The sequence below is a fragment of the Scomber scombrus genome, chromosome 21, assembly GCF_963691925.1.
Source record: "Scomber scombrus chromosome 21, fScoSco1.1, whole genome shotgun sequence".
Taxonomy (NCBI): domain Eukaryota; kingdom Metazoa; phylum Chordata; class Actinopteri; order Scombriformes; family Scombridae; genus Scomber; species Scomber scombrus.
In genome coordinates this window covers 16,969,610-16,988,718 of record NC_084990.1, presented here as the reverse complement: position 1 = coordinate 16,988,718, position 19,109 = coordinate 16,969,610, and the positions used below count along the sequence as shown (strand labels likewise).

General features: G+C 41.9%; 1 protein-coding gene across 1 annotated transcript; it reads left to right on the top strand.

Annotated features, from left to right (window-relative positions):
• Positions 1-1,006: 1,006 nt before the first annotated feature.
• fam53b (family with sequence similarity 53 member B) lies at positions 1,007-17,295 on the top strand. The gene is made up of 5 exons (XM_062442984.1): positions 1,007-1,179; positions 7,622-7,856; positions 8,697-8,751; positions 10,879-11,642; positions 16,197-17,295. Exons 2-5 carry the CDS (start codon positions 7,767-7,769, stop codon positions 16,557-16,559), a joined length of 1,272 nt encoding a protein of 423 aa, XP_062298968.1. The 5' UTR covers positions 1,007-1,179; positions 7,622-7,766; the 3' UTR covers positions 16,560-17,295.
• Positions 17,296-19,109: the final 1,814 nt, after the last annotated feature.

Below are 19,109 nucleotides of genomic sequence, written 5' to 3'. Positions count from 1 at the left end.
AAGAATTTGCACTGTATGCTCACATACATACTCATACAAAGAAGCATTTTGACAGGGGCTGTTGGTGCACAATGTGTCTAAACATATGAAAAGTTTAGCATAGCAATGCTATTATACATTAACAAGCTGCATTGAGTTTATAGCTCAGTTGTTCCTAACCTGCAGAACTAGAGGAGCTGTGAAGTCATTAACAGGCTCGAAAAGAAAAAGAAAAGCTATAAAAAAGTCTCTAATGCATGCTTTTTTCCTGTCTCGAGGCCTGCAAAAGGTATTCAAATGAGAACAATCTGAAGATTACAAGGACAAATCTCTCTTTGTTGAATACATTTGAAGTTTTAAGACTAGTTTGAACCCACTTGCTGTGCCTGTATTGATAATAATATGTCAATACTGTATACACCAAATGCACAAAGTACGTACATATATATAGAAAACTAAATTTAGACGGTTAAATAATAGCATATCACATAGCGATGTAGATCATGATAAAGCTATAATTCACTTCCTGGGAAGGAAACATCTGTTTGTAATAAATGTATTTATTCAGGACCCTTATTGTACTGGAGCTAATTTTGTAAAGGGTAGCTGGCAGGGTGTATATAACACACACCACTCTCTTTTTTGTCTCTAAGTCACACACAACTGGCAGGTCATCATGTTACACCATTGTATATTGTGAAAGTCCCTTGTCTATATGCACAGCTCAAAAACTGTGATTACTTTTCATTACTGCAGGGTGGATCAAACCACTAGTTGTGGGAGCGGGGGTGCAGCAAACGCTTAAAAAGTCTTAGAGAGATTAATAATTTTCTTACCACTGCCGCAAATTATAGCTAAATTGGATACAAAGTTGTAAGAGTCAAATATTGCAAATAAAGTGCGTCAAAGTGGAAGATTTAAGAGCAGATGAAAGTTATTGGACACCCCTCTCCCCTGTCAAGAAATGGTAGGTGCTCGTGTATGTTGTCACAGGCTCATTAGCGTGGACAGTAGTGCAGTGGGGCAATGTTGTAGTTTGTAGGAGCAGTCTGGAGCAGGACGTGAAGTTTACTGATCGCCTTGTTTCCTGCCTTAAACTGCCTTCTTGCAAAACAGAAAAACAAAACAAAACATGGTCAAGCGAAACTAACCAGCTGCCCAGTATTTTATGGAGAAACCGAGGCTCTGACCGTGATGCTTGTGAGTTGTAGTTTTTTTTTTTGATCAAATAAAAGTAAACAATAGTTTCTGTGCTAGCTAGATTTGACTGTAGCTAGGTCATAAAGTGTGAAGTGTGATGCTGGTTGTGGTTTGAAAGTATGTGATTCGCAAAAATTGTGACTAGTATGCCGTCAAATTAAAGATGACCATTAACAACTTTTTTTTTGTTGTTGTAAAAACTGAACTTTGCTCAAAAAGTTAGCTTAGCAACTTTCCTCATGTCTCTTTTGTCTTGTGTGTGCTTTTTCCTCATGAATGTTGTTTTAATTGATATCTATCTACTCGTTAGTATCTCTGTGTTATATTTGCATAGATAAATAAAGGGACAATGTGATGCCATGTTGTGGGAAAGGTTAATTGAACATGGTGTCAATAAGTTTATCTGAAGAACATCTGGAACATGTTCAGACCCATTCAGAGGCTCAAAATGATCACATCCATTCATCTACTCTGCTTGTTTGACATCTGACAGCGACTGTGAAACTTTGGTAGATGACTTGACAAAGTGGTCGAGTGTTCAATGAAGTATGAATCAAAAGAATTTTATGTGAATTGGCCAGCTTTTGAAGTGCAAACATTCTGATCTGAAACTGGATTTTCACTCATGCATGGCACACATGGCAAGATAGGTCAGTGTGGTTTGAAGGCACACATAACAGCTTTTTAAACACATTTTTAGCAGCTGTTGCGTGCGTGCCTTCATACCTGATGCCATGTCATTTGGAACATTCATTTGGGTCTTTCTCAGAGCTTCTGTCTTGCATGTTACAATTTGTGCCATTGCAGTGGAATGCTGTTGTCTTATCTCTATCTAGCCAACCTTCCCCTCAGGTATGAAGACAGGGCTGGCTGACATACAATCCAACAGATTCTGCAATTTAAGTGCTCAGTGGGATCATAAACGCAGGAGCTTGTTAAACCCGAACTCCTCGATGTCCCTTGGCAATGATTATGACTGCCAGAGTTCATAAGTGGCTCTGACATATATAAATTATATGAAGTTGCATGGTGAAAATATTACACTTCAAGTCAAGATGCAGATGTCTTTTTTTTCTTTACTCGCAGATACATTTCATATTTTATCATGAGTAGCTTGTGGCCTTTCTCTCGAGTTCAAAATCCTGTTTGCTCTGTAGCCTGCGTGTAACATTCTGTGAGCTCCCGTCACACCAATTTCTTTGCCAAACTCATTTCCCTTTCATGAGGGATTTTGGAAAAGGGGTTTAAGGGACTGTTTGTGCTGGTTACTTAGACAAGCTCAGTTTTCAGGGGCCTTTCTTCTGAAACTGAGAGGCATCCACCTAGAGGGCTGGCAGGCTCATCTGAAAAACTGTTGAACAGTTTTTAGCTCAAGTATAAAAGAGGCTGCCTATCAGAGCTCGCAGATGATTTCTTTCTCCTTTCCCACAAAAAAAAAAAAATATTTAGGCAAGTTTTTGAGCTTCTCTAATAGACTGTGTATCATAATCCCATTGTCATGACTACATTCAACCATTTATTTGGAAAAGAAAATAGCTCCTGGCTTTCTCATGGGTTTTTTTTATGTTTGTGTATGTGTGTGTGTGTGTGTATATGGTCAGTAGAAGTGCAGTGTGGGGGAAGGATGAATTCCTGCATATAAAACTCAAGAGTACTCTTACCCCCTCCGTTCTTAATTTTCATTAAAAGATAATAGGGCTGCATCCAGTGGATGTGACTTATTCTTATTTGGCTCTATTAAGATTCAGTGTTATTCTGCTGTGGAAGCAGAAGGATGTTGTGTTTTCAACCATTTGTAATTAAGAGGCTTTGTTAGATTTAGCATTCAAGTGGACAACATTTCTCTCCAACTTGGACAGGTTTGTTGGAAGCCTCGATTACAGAGCTCAACAAAGCTCTTGTTCTGGACAAATGTATACAGTGCAAGTGATTATGTATGAGATAATTAAACAGCAGGCCTGCTTTAAAACGTAGGCCTCCTTGGCTGCCATGCATAGCCATGCTGAGCCTTTGTGTTTATGGTAAGTGGGCAGCTGCATGCTTGTGAGACCTTGGCTGTACCCCAGGCCCTCAACTGAGCCTGATAACTACTATTGAGGCCTCCCAGCCATGCTCATTTCTGACTATTCACTCACTGCTTTAAATGTAGAGTGTGCCTCCTGTTTGACATAGCCTAATGTCTGTGAACATGCGGGCAGCTGTGGGCTAGCCTACATCGTACAATGTGTTTCATAAATTTCTTTTTAGTCAGTCATGCGTGGCGAAACTCAGTGGCACCTGCCATTTGTGGCTGCTAATTAATAACACTGACAAAGAAGGTTTTCAGTTTAAAAGAACTCAAATTTCACAGTGAAAATGGCGCATATCGCAGCAGAAAAAGCAGAACTAGTTTGCCATTTTGTCATTCAATTAGCCCGTCTTCACTTATCTTGCGTGTCTGTCTGCCTTTTATGACATGCTGTCAACGCACCCGCCATTATGATACGAGAAACTGCTGAGAGTCCAAATATGGATCTTGCACAAGCCATGCAACTCAAAGAACTAGGCCAACAGAGCCAATAGCTCCGGGAAACAAGCTTTTTAGGAGCATGCATATTTTCTCTGAGGGAATCTTTCTGTGGAATGGTACAGCTAAACATGACTTTTACTCAGCATTCTTTTCACAAGTGGTACAGTGATAAAGAGCAGCACAAATCTTTCAGTTAGGTTTCAAGTCGGGCTGTCTCAGGTGCTCAGCAGATGCTCGGATTACTGAGATGGCCACAATCCTGGGATTGTTGTGAACAGGACATAGACCCGACTGTTATGCATGCAGGAATGTCAAAGGAGAATGTCTGGAAATTCAATTTCACATTTAAGCTTTTTATGTTGAGTTATGTATCAGTTTACAAAGATGAAAGCTTTGATAAAAAAATCTTGTGATAACATTAAAAATAGTGAATAGATACTGTCTTATGAGTAGTTAACAAATGATGTTGCTCAGTGGCTTGTACAAGGTGCAACATTGATATCAAACAGTGTTGTTTTTCACCAGCTGTCCAAGTGCTATAAAATGGATTAGTAATAGCTCTAATTGTCAGTCAGACAGAAAGCTGCCAAATCCTTGTGTAATGTTGGCCTAACCCATGGGATTACAGTCTGAGCAATGTATGGAAAAGCTGCTCTAATTGGGAAACAGAGCTTTTGGGGGCCACAGTTTAGATGCCTTTTGTAATGGCTAAGATGACAATCTGTACTATTTTTCGACTTGACCGCAGTTTAGGAGTCTAGAAGAGTGTCATTTACAATATAGCACTCCTATGTCTGAGTTAATATAGAAAATAGAGCAGTGTCTGTTAAGGCTTTTGAAAGATGAGCCGACACTGAAGCGGGCCTCCGCTTTGACCCAGCCGACTCAGTGGTTTCCTCTCTTGTCCTATCTAGTGTTCATTTAGGCCATGCGATAGCTTGCAGTTTCTAACACCCCCAAGAAGCGATTGGTTGAAAGACTTATAGTGACCACAAAGGAAGTGTGGAGTCCCATCAGCTCATCCTTGGCAGCATTACTGTTGTCTTTGAGGAAGACCGCTGTCACTGCAGAGTTGGTTGCAGTCAGTCAGCAGCCTGTTTGCATGTGATGGAACGCCATGTCTGAGGAACGTCCTGCAGCGTTCTTCCCTTTCTCAGAGATTAGACTTCTCAGTTGTCATGCTGGTTTCTGCCCCAGCCCAGATAAAGAGCTATCTAGCTGCAGATGTGTAAAGACTCCCACTGATTCCTGATAATGTCAGCAGTGCTATGGAGGTGAGATGGTCTTGACGTCAGTAGGGAGTGGCACCCCGTTTGGCAGAAATTCTAATTATGACATACCTTATTTAACAGATCATAGTTTGATCTGCATCTTTGCGCACGGTAGTGCATGCAGTATGAGGTGAGTGCACTGGAAACATTCTCACAGGTTTGTCTGCACAAGAAAAAGCAGACTTCCCTTTACTAGCGTTCCTCAACCTGTTTTCTATTCACAAACAGTCACAAGTTTGAATGGGTTTCAAGGGCTGTGGGGCTAAGTTAGTCTTTTATAATTGTGTGTTGGACCTATGTCATAGAGCCGAGGAATGTTTATAATTATGTTATAAACTTCGCCCATGTAAAGCACTCCCATCTCAGATTTATGGGGAAAAACCCGTAATGCCCTGACCATGAGAAAGATGATAAATAGATGTTTACAGTTTGGAGTTCAGAGTGTCAGTCAACAACAGTTAGACTTTTCCCATTTTTCTAGGGAATGAAAACATCCTTCACTGTTCTTTATCATCAGTATCAAATTAAAGTGCTGTTTTCGTCTTTACCAATGTGATTTCTTTGTGTCAATGCCATTTGCATCCATCACAGAGCCATTAAGGATAATATATAAACAACAGTTTCCTCTGCTCCAGCACGTCCCAAGTTATCTCTGCTCCAGAGAACAGATCTGTGTAGTTATGGTCACGCACAGTATAAGCTTGCCTGACCTAGTCCAGCTCCAAGCTTTGATCTGTTCTTTTACTATTCACAGAGGCCACAAGTTAAAGCTGCCAGGCTTCCCTGAGCCGTGTTGCTCTTGTTGTTAAACTGCTAAAAACAGCCTTGTATTAAAGTTGTTTACCTGATATGTGTAAGTGTTAGTAATGGAAATCATATGCTGAATGCAAACACCACCTCTGGTATGTTTGCTCCCTTGGGGTCTTGTGATGCTGTCCTCTTGCACACAGACACACACACGCATACACACACACACACTCGACCCCACCACCCGCAACCTCTGATGTCGCCTCTTTTGTTTCCCACGGTGTCTCATCTTCTGCACAGAGCGCTCTTTTGTTTCACGTACACCGTCTCTTTCTTTTTCCTCTTTTTTTTCTGCCTGCAGTTGTTCTGTCATTCAAACAGACACTCTCTGACCTTGCAGGCATCACATGTCCATCTTGTGCCCACTGCACTTTGTGTCAGTCCCCTACCTGACATAGCCTCAAGTGGAACTTATCTGGTGGTGGTTAAAAATCCTTCGTGATTATTATATAGATTTACATCTTTGGCTAATCAGCTGTTTTACTGTAATCGTGGAGCAGCACTAATGTGAAGAGGGTTGTTTTGATAACCGCAAGGTCAGCTATTCCCAGCCAGCCCCTGAGGATTCAATTACACAACTTTGACTTTGAGTATATTCCTCTCTGCGCGCTCCACTGTGGAGCACTTTGAGGAAATTCACTCTCTCAGACTGCTAATCCTCCACATAGACGAGCAAGAACAAAACAAGGTATAGAGTTCCACTTTTGGTGACACGTAGGAGAGACCATGTGGAAGTGAAAATGCAGTCATTTCAACTTGTAGCCATATGGCAACATAGGAGACGCCTTGCAAATCAAAGCGAGTGTTTGCTGGAAATGTTTGCTTGCTCACTAGAGAATTAAAGGAGCTTGTCAAACCCACTGACCTTCCTTTAAGTTCCACTTTCCATCTTCCACTCTTGTAGATGTTGAACAGGTTGGTCATGTAGAAAGTGACAAGAGATTTAGAAAAGGTTGAAGGCTGGGTGTGTGATCCTAGTTGTTTTTTTTCCCAGTGTCAAATTCTAATCTGTAGGCTTGAAAGGTGGCTCTGAAAAGCTCACAGCATTTACAATGGATTCTAGTTGCTACTCTGATCTGTCAAAACTATAGACTGTATGTAAAGATGGATGTAGCGCAGTGGTACGTCACCCATTGGTTTACTTTACAGCTGGTTTGTTTTGCACATCAAAGCTATTAGAAGTCTTTAGATATTATTAACGGAGCAATAATGTCCAAAAATTTTTGGACATATCAAAATGTTTATATATTTATAATGTATATTTAGTCTGTGTTCCAAACAATTGTTGCTTTGCCAATAAATTGCTAAATAACCTTCTTGCGGCTAAGTGTCAAACCATGATTAGGCGTTAGTGTGACTTAATGACATTCCCGTCATCCTCAGCTGTTCTTAGTAGCAAACACAAATTAGCAAATTTTAGCATGCTAACACTCTAAATTAAGATGGTGAACATAGTAAATATTATATTGGCTAAACATCCGCTTGTTAGCATGCTGATGTTGGAATTCAGCTAAAAGCACAACTGTGTTGAGGCACAGCGTCACATTTATTTGCTGCGAAACTTGGTCTCCATTTGAATCCATTGTGACAGATGTGAATCCAGCTGCCATTTTTCACATAGTATTTCAAAATGACCTTTCAAGTCAACAGGTGGCGAGTATTGGATACATTTTCAGTGGAGTATTCCTTTAAGAAGGCATTGGATTAACTCTCCATTTACAGTGTATTTAAGAGCCTCTCCCCAGGGGATCTGTTCCCCTGAATCCAGCTGGATTGTTCTTTGCTTATATGGTCCACAGAATGTCAGAAATGTACTGCAGTCTAATCCTGTGCTCATCTTTGTGTGTCTGCTCAGGATTGGGCCGAGGAGTGAAGCAAATTCCTGGAGGAGTTGAGGGCTGCTGTCTTTTTAAGCTTACGAGAAACCAGCCTGCTCACACCATGCCCGTCAAGATGGCCTCCAGCTTTACTTGCCCTCACTGGAATGACTTGGGACAAGGATGTGTGTTGCCATGGTGATCATCTACAAGAAAACACTGGAAAAAAAAGGTGCTGATGATGTAACATCCAAAAGTACAGATTTGGGCTCGGTGAGTGGTTATTTTCTACTTGTGTAAGCTTTTTTTAATGTGTGAAATGTTTCATTGCATGTTTATATGTTGTTTTGCCAGCAGGCCTTAACTGAGCTTGTCAAGAGGGAAGACAACAAGGTGCTACTCTAAATAATGAATTTGGTTCCAGCTACTTCACAGCAGTTTCATGGCTCTGCATTATATTTTCCTATTTTTGACAGTGAACTTCCTCTGAGTCAAATTTGTTTCCTTACTGAATCTCAGGAAGGCACGTCAAAAGAACTATTTGGATGTTGAAGTTTTGGAATAAGGGATGTTTATGTTACAATTACTGATAATTGTGTTATAATAGCTGCCAACTGTTATCACCAGGTTATTTGTCATCTGGATTTGAATCTTCCATGTTCCATTTACTTAACTCCAAATGACAATGGAGTGTGTTAGTTCCACTAGACTGAGCAACCCTGACTGGTTTTATAATCGGCATCCATGCAGTGTAAACGTTCTTTCTGTCAGCACAGAGTGAGAAAATTCCCCCACTAATATGGACCGAGTTTGCCCTCTCAGCCACGTGAAATGAAGTCATCATGCTCTGGGGCGAGTGTCAATCATAGGCATTTATGGCAGAGCTTTCTCTCTCTCTGTTGATGGGTTTCACTTATTCTCATCTCTCAGCAGCCAGTAATATACTACGACATACACTCTTGAGGCTAGTTATGCATTCAAAAAATGTGACTTTCCAGTAATTTTTGGTTTTATTTGTTAATTTATTAACTTGTTAACGCTAGGACCTCCTGTTCACTGTATGCAAACCTGTCTCTGGTGAGCTGACGTTGAGTCTTTCCGGAATTTCCACAGTTCCAGGCGCAGACCATGAGCCAGGGGACTGCCCTTTTCTCCTGTGGACTCATGGGTAAGAGTCTTTCTCATAAATATACACATTGACACATGTAGGGGTGACATGGATAAAATGTAATTTAAGAAGCTAATAAATAACAAAATAATACTTAATTCTCTGGAAATACAGTTAAGAAACAGTTTTAGATACCTAACAATACAATGAACTTCATCACATTGATGCACAAAGTTGCTAAATCCAATATTGCCATAAAGGAGCTTTTAATTGATTTTCAATATTGTCCATAATAGCCTTATAACACTGGCAAATTATCTCCTTATAAATCATAAAGTAGAGGAAGTGTTGAACATTTTCTGTGGTTTCACTATATATTTTTACATTTCCTCCGGCTCTTCACCACATTTCCTCTTGTTTTGGGTCCAAATACCAACACAAACCACACATGAACTGTAATTATTTACTTGTGACAGTCATCGGCAGCAAGCCAGTCTATTCTGCGTCTGGTCAGTGGTCACACAGCGTTATGTTAAATATATCTGACAGGTGTTTCTGCCAAGACGAATGTGCATTAACGACTGCTGTCAGCAGCATATCATCAGCAGGAATCTCGTGGCACTCCTGCATTAAAGCTGTGGACATGTTGTCCCTAAGTTGAACATTTGGTTATGACTACAAAGGCCAGTATCCTTAATTTACCTTGCAGTAGGAGTAACAGCCTTAACAGTCATTGTATTGTTAGATTAATGGTATTTTGTCCTTGCAGTCACTTGGCATTGACTGGCAAAGTACTGGCAGAGAATTCAACAATACCAGTAGGTGTTGTTAACACTGCTCTTTGTTCTTCATCCTGCCCCTGTACTGTAGATGGTATTTTGGGGATTTTATCTTCAGTGGAGAAGAATAGATCTTTTGCATACCAGGAGTGGGCAGTGGCCTCATCGTTTTGGATCTGACTCAGAGTCGACTGACCAGTTCAGTTGGCTGACCCATTCAGTGTTTTGATAGTGTTTGTGTTGTGGCAACAACAGGTGCTTTCCTGGCACGGTAGCTATGGGGCTGGTGCAGAGTTGATCCGTGATGTCAAATCGAGAGCTCGTCAGATACCAACGTTTTCCTTCTGTAGTTCACTCAAGAGGATAGGCTTGATGGGTTATTGACATTTTATGGTTTTGTTCCAGCAGAGACGAGTTAGACATTGAGCTCCCTTCCCTTTCCCAACCAGCTGTGCATACAGACTGTGACACTACAGCAGTGCTTGGAGCACAGGATTTATATTTAGGGCCAATTACACAAAGCAGTGAGTTGTGTCGGTACAAAGTACACATGCTGGGACTGTTGCTCTGACCCAGAGTGGAGGAGAGTCGTGGATCTTGTTCATGTTCAGGTTGCCAAGCTTAACCTCTCAGGATTGTAGAACCTTGGACAAAAAGCTTGAGCTTTTAAAGAAAATAGTCTTTCAAGTGAATGATGTAGAGGAAACTTGGGACAACTAGTTTTCAGAGGTTCATGCCTAAAATGATTCTCATAGTGTGTTCTGTTCCTCTGAAGGAGTTTGCAAAACAGGAACCAGAGTGTGATGATTTTTTTCCTTGTGGAAAATTGACAATATGAAATAAAATGCAGCCCTCAAGCAGTAATGATTCTCTTACTGCTAATGAAAAATACAGTGTGTAGAGAAGGGAGAATTTTACAAGCTAATAATTGAGCTGCAGAGTCACTGCAGAGTCGCTTCAAGATCAGTCTCATGTTGGGAGAGCAAAGTTTGATCCATTGATAAATATGCTAGAAGCACATATTTAAATAAAACTGGAGGATTTGATCCTGAATAGCATCTGGTAGTATGATAGATATAACACACACAACGTACAGCTACACTGCATGTAGCCTTAAGGAAACTTGGTTTCAAGTGTGTCCCATACAAGTCCATTCATGAAGACAATTTTGCCAAATGCAAAACTAAAAGTGCAGAAAATTGCAAATATTACAGTTCCGAAAACCATTCAATGTATGACTGGTTATAAGTGTCGATATGTAAATGAAATAGATAAAATGTGAGACCATGTTCATTTTTTCAGATTTAATTTGGGGTCTCAAATTATTTATCATATATAGTTAGTTTAGTATTTTCACCTGTCATTTTAAAAGTAATCTAATTAAAATGAATCTGGCCTTTTGTTGCAGAGACAAGCCGGTGGGGTGAGGTGGGTCACAGCTGTGCCATACAGCAGAGGCCAGTTGGGACCAGCCTGGAGAGCCTGTGGGACGTCCTGCCTGAGGTGCACAAGAGTTCTGCTCACTGGGGTTGGGATGTTGGCTCCACTTCTAGCACAATCACCAGCTTGTTGCAGGACCTCAGCCTGACTGAGGCCGCTTCTTCGCACACCACAGCACCTCCCAGCAAGCGCCAGTGCCGGTCCCTTTCTTGCTCAGACGAGCTCGGGGGCTGCCGCTCTACCTGGCGTCCTCAGGGCTCCCGTGTGTGGACAACAGTGGAGAAGAGGAGGTGCCACAGTGGAGGTAGCGTCCAGCGCGGCGGTGCCGGGGGTGCTCAGCTCTGCTTCCCAGCCATGCAGCGCAGCTCCAGCTTCAGCCTGCCCGCTCGCTGCAACACCCTGGAGCTGCCCTGCTTCGCCCAGCGTCTCCCTTACCCCTCCACCTTCAGCTGTCTGACACCCTCCTCCTCCATGCCCCTATCCTCAGAGCCCTCAGTGCAGCCCCTCTACCTCTCTCATGAACAAATCTGCGTCCCTGAGCCTCATGGACCCTCTCCACCCAGCTCCCCCGAATCCACTCCAGAGCTTAATCGCCGCGGTGGACAGGGAGGTCTCGCCCGTAGCCGCTCACAGCCGTGCGTCCTCAATGATAAGAAGATTGGCGTGAAGCGCAGGAGACCAGCTGACACACACAAACAGAGGCCTTCTTTGGATCTGGCCAAGATGACCCAGGTTGGTATTTAGAAGTGTCACATAAAACAGATCACACAGCAAGGAAGTGCTTTATATCATTTTTAATCAGGATAATATAATCTGATTAAATACTGCCAGTTTGTTTTACAGTATAAAGAGTATGTGTCCTGTTCAACATCACTTGATGCCCAACACACTGTATGTTAGACAGTATTTTGGAAGCTATTTGCAGTGGCATTTAATTATCGGTTTGAAAAGGTCACAGCCCTAGTATTTGCTCCAAAAGATCAAATTTTGAGACAAGACTGTCATATGGTCATGCCAGCTAGAAGCTCTGCTAGGTCTATCAGTCTCAACAACATTGCCAGTTATACTCTGTTGTTGCGGCAAATTTGCTCCTTCCATGTTGGATAAACAAACACTTCCAACTGAGGTCACGCCATTGTGTCTGTTCTCCCTCAGCACACCTCAAAGTGTTTCTGCAGGCATTGTCTTCAAATGAAGGCGATCGTCCATTCATGCAGGTCTGTTCTGGGTCACATTCCACTATGCGGGTGTGTTTTTAGCACTTGCTGAAATGGAGAGCATGAAGCAAAGTACAGTTTGATCAAAGCAGGAATGAAGAGGTCAGTCAGTGGATCAGATGAGTTTGTATTTATAAGAGAAATGATCTCATGAAACCACTAGCTTCAGCTGATTGAGCTCTGGAGGAAGTCGACCATGTTTTAACAATCTGTTTTATCTGCATATCCTTGTCTCTTTGCCCTACAAGCACACAGACACTCACAGTAATGTTTCACACGTACACCGGCTGGATCATAAACACAGGGCTGGACTTGGCCCCTCTGAGAAAGTCACCCAGAGTTGAAACAGTGTCTTAACAACAGTGCTGCTGTGACGAGAAAGGCAGACACCACACACGCTCCAAACAGGGACGAGGTCAGCGTGGAGAAACGAGCCTCAGGCGTGGCAACCAATAATATTTTTTATCGTGAAACGTCAGGTTGCTCGGATTGTTAGCATTGGATCTTTCCTGCTGTCAGTGCATTGTTCTCTGTTCCACTATTAAGAAGGCGCTGCTGTTACATTGGTTGTAAGCTCAAGTAGAAGGAATGAAGACTTTGTAACCACAAAAAACCTTTATTGCCCCATATTAAGTAATCAACTTTTCTTTATAGATTTATTAAAAACATTTCTCCTAAGAGACTCTGGTTTGGAAGGCAAGTCCTGGAGAAAATGACTTTGAGACATTTTAGCCCAGTTATGCAACTAAACCCATAAGTAGTGTTGATAAGTTACTCAACAGAAAAAATCAACTGAAGTCATTTACAAGCAAAAATGCATTTGCCTGTTCCAGCTTCCCAAATGTGGCAATTTACTGTTTATCTGTTTCATATGATTGTAATTTAAATATCCGTGGCTTTTGGATTGCATTTTTCATAGTTTTCTGACATTTTATATACTAAATGGTAGTTTGATTAATTGAAAAATGTCCAAAAGAATCATCACTAATTAAAATAATAATTAGTTGTACAGCACTACCCAGGAATCTAGTTTCATCTGCTCTATAAAGTTGTCATGCAGCATTTGGATCTGGACTAACTGACAAAACTAGAAATCTGTAGCTGGGAATTTTCTGGAAAATTCTGTGGAAAAGATGTTTCCTTTTGATCCTAGACTAAACTTGCTTGGCACTCCACTCAAGGACTTTTTTTGAGCTTCACACACGTCACCGCAATCAGTATTCAAAGTCACCTTTTGGTCACAGTGCTGAGTGTGTCTCTAAAGTGTCCTCTCATCCACACGCCACAGCGGTGTAATTTACCCAGGGAGAAACCGCTACCCTCCGCCTGGCTCACTGCGGCTCTGTGAATGTCAGGAAGCAGAGCAGCTGTGGCAGAGGTTATAGATCGTCGTGCAGGGGAGAAGCATGTTGGGTAAAGAGATATTGATTTCTGTAAATTCAGCTCAGTGGGTGGATCGCTGCCACAAACGGGCCTCATGAGCTATTGATCAGATTTTATTGACGGAGAGTCAAGGTCAGTAGGGATGAGGAGACTTTCTGCTCTCCTCTCCATTACATTTGGGGTAAGGGGGTTGGGGGTGATGGTAGCAGGCAAACTGGACACCGGCAGCACTCATGACCCTCACAGGTGCAGTAAGTTGTGTGAAGACACCTCCAAAAAAGATTTTCTCCGCCTCAAACTATTCCTCTGCAGAACGGTTTAGTTGTCAGGGTAACAAAGTCAGAGCTATTCTTGGTTTACTTAATGATGATGATGAGGTTTTGCTATAGCCCAGACCACTCCTGACCTTATCAGCTTGGTCTCATGGTCTGGGCCTCCAGTCGTGCTGTTGAGATTCAAGTGCTAATGCAGAACGGAGATATGTGACACTGGCCCGGTGCTGACAAATGTACCCGCTAGACCAGAGCCAAGTAAAACAGCAGGGCCCCTTTTGATCTACTGCTGCCCCGTACAGTCGCCTTTCTCACTACTGGTTGGTCTAAAATGTGAATCATAATTTTACGTTTCGTCATTTCTACTCCTCCAACCTTATTCACAGCTCTAACCACAGTGGTCTCTGTATTTGCAAAACTGAGACTTTAATTGGTGATAGATCCTGAATATGTAAAAATTACTGAGGTCATAATATAGTTGAAACGGTGAGTCGGCCGTCACATATGTAATTTAGTGTTTTTTAACAATCTGTCAAATAAGAAATCACAAACGTTTATGGATTGTAGTTTTCCTAAAGAGAAGAAAGTGAAGATGTGAGACTTTTTCTAGGTTTTAGCCTTGGAAGTGAAAAATGGCTCTAAGGATTGTAATGGTGGTCTGTTGGTCCACCACTTTGGTGCAGACTGAAATATCTCAGCCACTATTGGTTGGATCCCACAGGATGAATCCTATCCACTTTGGTGACCCCCTGAATTTTTGTCTAGCACTACCAGCAGGTCAAAATTCTTCTTAAATGAAGTATCTCAACATCTAATAGATGGATTTAATGGACAATACATCCTGATGAATTGGGTGACTTTTCAGTGGTACAGGTTTAAATTTGGTAAAAATGTCTATACTGGATGAATTTTAATAAATTCCCCTGATTTTCCTCTTGTGCAATTATTAGGTCCACATTTCAATTTGTCCAACATTTTGGTGTATGACCAAATACCTGCAAAACTAATCCAAATACATTAAATTAAGATAGTGAACATGGCTAACTTTACACTCACTAAACATTAGTATGTTAGCATTGTCATTGTGAGCATGTTTGCATGCTGAGTTTTCTCGTCAAACTTTAGTTGCTACATTTGTTGGAATATAAACAGATAGGAAACAAATATTCAGGGAAAAACTTTATATTAATTAGTAGAAGAAATTAAAAAACTAAACAAACAAACATATGTAGCTATTAAGTAGGTATTATACAGGTTTTTCAAAGGTTTCTTTTAATTAGTCGACCAGCAGCAGATTATTGGCAACAGTATTCATAACTGATTAATCATTATTTATTATGTAAAATACCATACATTTGTAGGTTTCAGCTTCTCTAATGTGAGGATTTCTCAGGTTTGCCGTATCCCATGTCATTGTAAACCGAATCTCTTTTAGCTATTTAATTATTGTTCAGACAAAATAATTTATGATTTTTTTTGGAATTGGAGATGTGCATTTGTCATGATTTTCTGACATTTTTAGACTGAAAAACTTATCAAAGCATCTTAAAAAGTATAGATTAATCTGTAATCCATTGATTGGTTGCAGCCGTAGTTCATACACTTGGCTGTGAACTGCAACCCCGACAGTCCCATGCTTGTTTAATATTACATAAGCACACAAGTGACAGGAGGTTTCACAGAGGCCCTATTCTCCTGTGTCCTTCTGGCCGAACACTGTAGCGGTCAGGCATGAGGCAGCTGTCCTGCCTTCTCCACATTAGCAGTACAGATTGGATAAGCCCCTGTCATAAAGCTTCCCACTCCAGCGTGCACAGCTGTCAGAGGACTTGCCTGCAGCAGCGCTGGCACATGTGGATTTGCCTAAGGAAGTTTCTTGGTTTCTCATATGTATGTGTTCATTGTGCAGCGCCAGTGAAAGACCAGCACAGTCAAAAGGCTGACATGAGTGATGTCTGCCCTCTGGGTGTCTGGCCACTTGCTGCCTGGGTTCCCGCTGGACCTCAGATCGCATGGCCTCATTGATCCAACTACCAGTTGCTTCAGTATGTAATGCAGGCTAAATTTATACCCCTTAAATCTTTCATTTTTATATTCTTATGGCTTTTCCCTAGTGTCCAGCTCTGACTTCACTGATTCACCCACATACTGTATGAGCACAGTAGAAGGATTGTTTTCATAAGATGGCCGTATGCTTTTAGTTATGTTTGTGTCCTAGTTAGGGCATAGTCCAAGATGAGGAAAATGTTTTTGATTTCCACACCAAATATGCCGTCACCATGGAGATTATGGACTCCTTCCAGTTGATTTGACGTATATGTTTAAGTGTATGCTTGATTCCTTGAGCACCTACATTTTAAAATGCCTGTGGTTCAAACATTAATTTTATGCTTCATCTTTCTGTCCTTCCACAGAATCTTCGGAATTTCCACAGCCTTAGCTGCCCTGGAATCACAGGTGAAGATAACTGCGAGTCAAGCCAGGCCCTCCCCACTCTCAGGAGCACCTCTCAGTGCGACACTGACGACTCGTCTATGAATGAACGCAGCTTGGAGGACGTTCAGCCTTTGACCAAAGAGGGTGAAATCACCGGGAACGTGCCATCGGATTCCACCATTGAGGAGGCGGACTGGAACTCCACAGATGGCGGCGAGGTGACGCCAGAGACAACCAACGGGAAGGACAACGCACCTCTGTGGGCAGGACTCTGTAGCATGAAGAAGGATGTGTATCAGCTCGGAGGCGAACTTGACATTGAGCAAATTGAGAGGAACTGAGCTGGACTGCCTTCCTCTGGGGGGAAGCTAATTTAGGGGGCTGAATGTTTATCACCAGGTGGTGCAGTAAACAGTACCAATAGTCTTAAGGACAAAGCAAGTGGAAAGCTAATGCAGGGAAGCGATCCAGTTGCCTTTTTTTTTTTCAAGGAGAGATTGAGCAGGAGCTTATGGGCCCATGTTTGGGGACTTTGTGTAGTCAGAAGCTATTCCCCAATATGTGGTATCTTAACTGTGTCTCAGGAGAACAAGGAAGTCAGGAGGACTGATTCAGGTGGGGATAACTGATAAATATAAAAGTGATATATTAATGTTGGCTCAGAGACCGGGGGTCTTTAACATTTCTTTGTAACCCTGATTACCTTCATTGTACTACATTTGGAGAGAATTCACAGCAGGTTTGTATAAATTCTCTGCACTAGAAAGTGTCCGTTCCTCTGACATTCTTCAGTAGTACATGGGTACATGATGGACAGAAATGGAGACTACTTCGAGGTAGCAAAGGCCCTTTCACTCTTAACTGAGCAACGAGCCGCACGCGCACACACAACCCGTAATGTATATTGAAGAGCTTAACATTTCACACAGTAACATCGGGCCTCTCTCTGAGATCTATGCTCCCGTTTGTTTGAGCGAAACTTTGTGATGCTAATAGCATTAATATTTTACGATTTGTAACTACAAAGTTATGTAAAACATGAGCATATTTCTATACAAATAAACACAGTTTTAAATGTGTCATTTGCCTCATTTCAGCGTCTTTACTCAAGCTTTAAGACTGTGGCTCTATCTTGAATGTACAGCATGGGCATTTTTGGGAACATCAGATGCTTGTGAGCACATTTACGGAAGTCCTGAAGTGAAGTGTTTTCAGAAAGAAATATTATCCACTGCTTTTATTTGACAGCTGTAGTACTGCTTACTTTGCAGATTCCTAAATTACATACAAAATCTATGAATTTATAAAATACAATGCATCCTTAAGCTGCGTTCAGACCAAAAGCGTCTGACGCGAAAAAATCGCTTGAATCGCCTCTATCGCGCCGCTTGATCATAAATATACATTTTTGGATCATCGCTTCATTCGCGCTTGTGACGTCGGGAGAAACTCGCCGCTGATTGGATGTCGCGGCGCGATGCCGCCTGAAAAGTTCAAATTTTCCAACTTTATTCGTGCCGCTTCAGACGCTTGATTCATTCATTCATTCATTCGCTTCAGACGCTTCATTCGCGCCGCCTGATATCAAATCGCGTGTGATCGCGCCATTTACATTCATTGTCTATGTGGACTTGCTGCTCAATTCGCGTCAGACGCTTTTGGTCTGAACACAGCTTTATACGCTTGATTTAACTGTCAAACACTATATAAAGGATTTGAAATTAGCACCTACAACATTATAATTTTAACATCTGTAACAATATCACTAACTGGGTTATTCTGAATAACAAGTACTTTCACTTTTGATACTTGAACTTAAAATAAAATGACGAATCCTAACTTTTAATGTATTATGTATGTATGAGTATTTTTACATTGCGATATTGCTACTTTTACTTCCTTTAAATGCAGATGATCTCAATAGTCTCCCACCACTGTCATAAGCAGTGCACATACATTAACAGCAAGGTCATTGTTGGGGACATCTTTAATGCAACAATGCAGACTGACCCAATTAAGTAGCAGGAAAAGACAATCACAACCGTAGTAGTGGTACTACTGATGAGCCTGTGTTTGTGTGCTGAAGCGGGGAGTGAGTAGGGAGGACGCCAGGCAGGGGTGGGAAGTCCGGTTCCTTCTTTTTTTTTGATGGCGGGTGGAGTGGTGGAGCTGAGCGGCGGTTCACCCCAGAGACCTCCCTCCCTCCCTGTGCTGGGAAACAAAAGGGGCTTTTTCTCTGAGGAGCACAGTGACGTGGGAGGCGGCTGTGAATGTGGGCCATGTGTCAGAACTGCTGCTGCTGCTCGGTTTGTCTGTTTCCCCTCCCCAACTCTAGTGCCTGAGCAAACCACCAGAATTATATTGTCAACTTTTGGATTCACTGCAACAGTGAAACTGCATACCACTTCTGCGTGTTTGCGATAATACTTTTCATTCTTCAAAAGTGTAAGGTGCCACTGAGGAAAGAAAGTCACCTCATTAAAGAATGACTGGGTAATTTGAAGAGTGCCTGACATGCTATACTCCCAAGTTCAAATACCACATAATGCATAACTGTGGGAATAAACTTGCCTGCAAGGCCAATGCATGTTCTTGTAATGGATTGGATTATTATGCTGTTGCATGAGAATCTGTATGCTTGCACAGTGGGGTCATATTTACATGGTCACAAAGCTGCCTGTGGAACATGCAAGCCGCTTCTTTTCACTGATAAAGCCCTTTTCGGGTAATGAGTCGAGACGGAAATGGGTAAACAGAACCCTTGTAAACGTGCTGTGCGGCAGACTGAGACACCGAGGGCCCCCAGCCTTTAATCAGTGAGTGACAGAAGTGAAAGGAGGCTGTGTTCTGAGAGAAGATAGGAGCACAACAGGAGGGGCGTGCCATGCCAA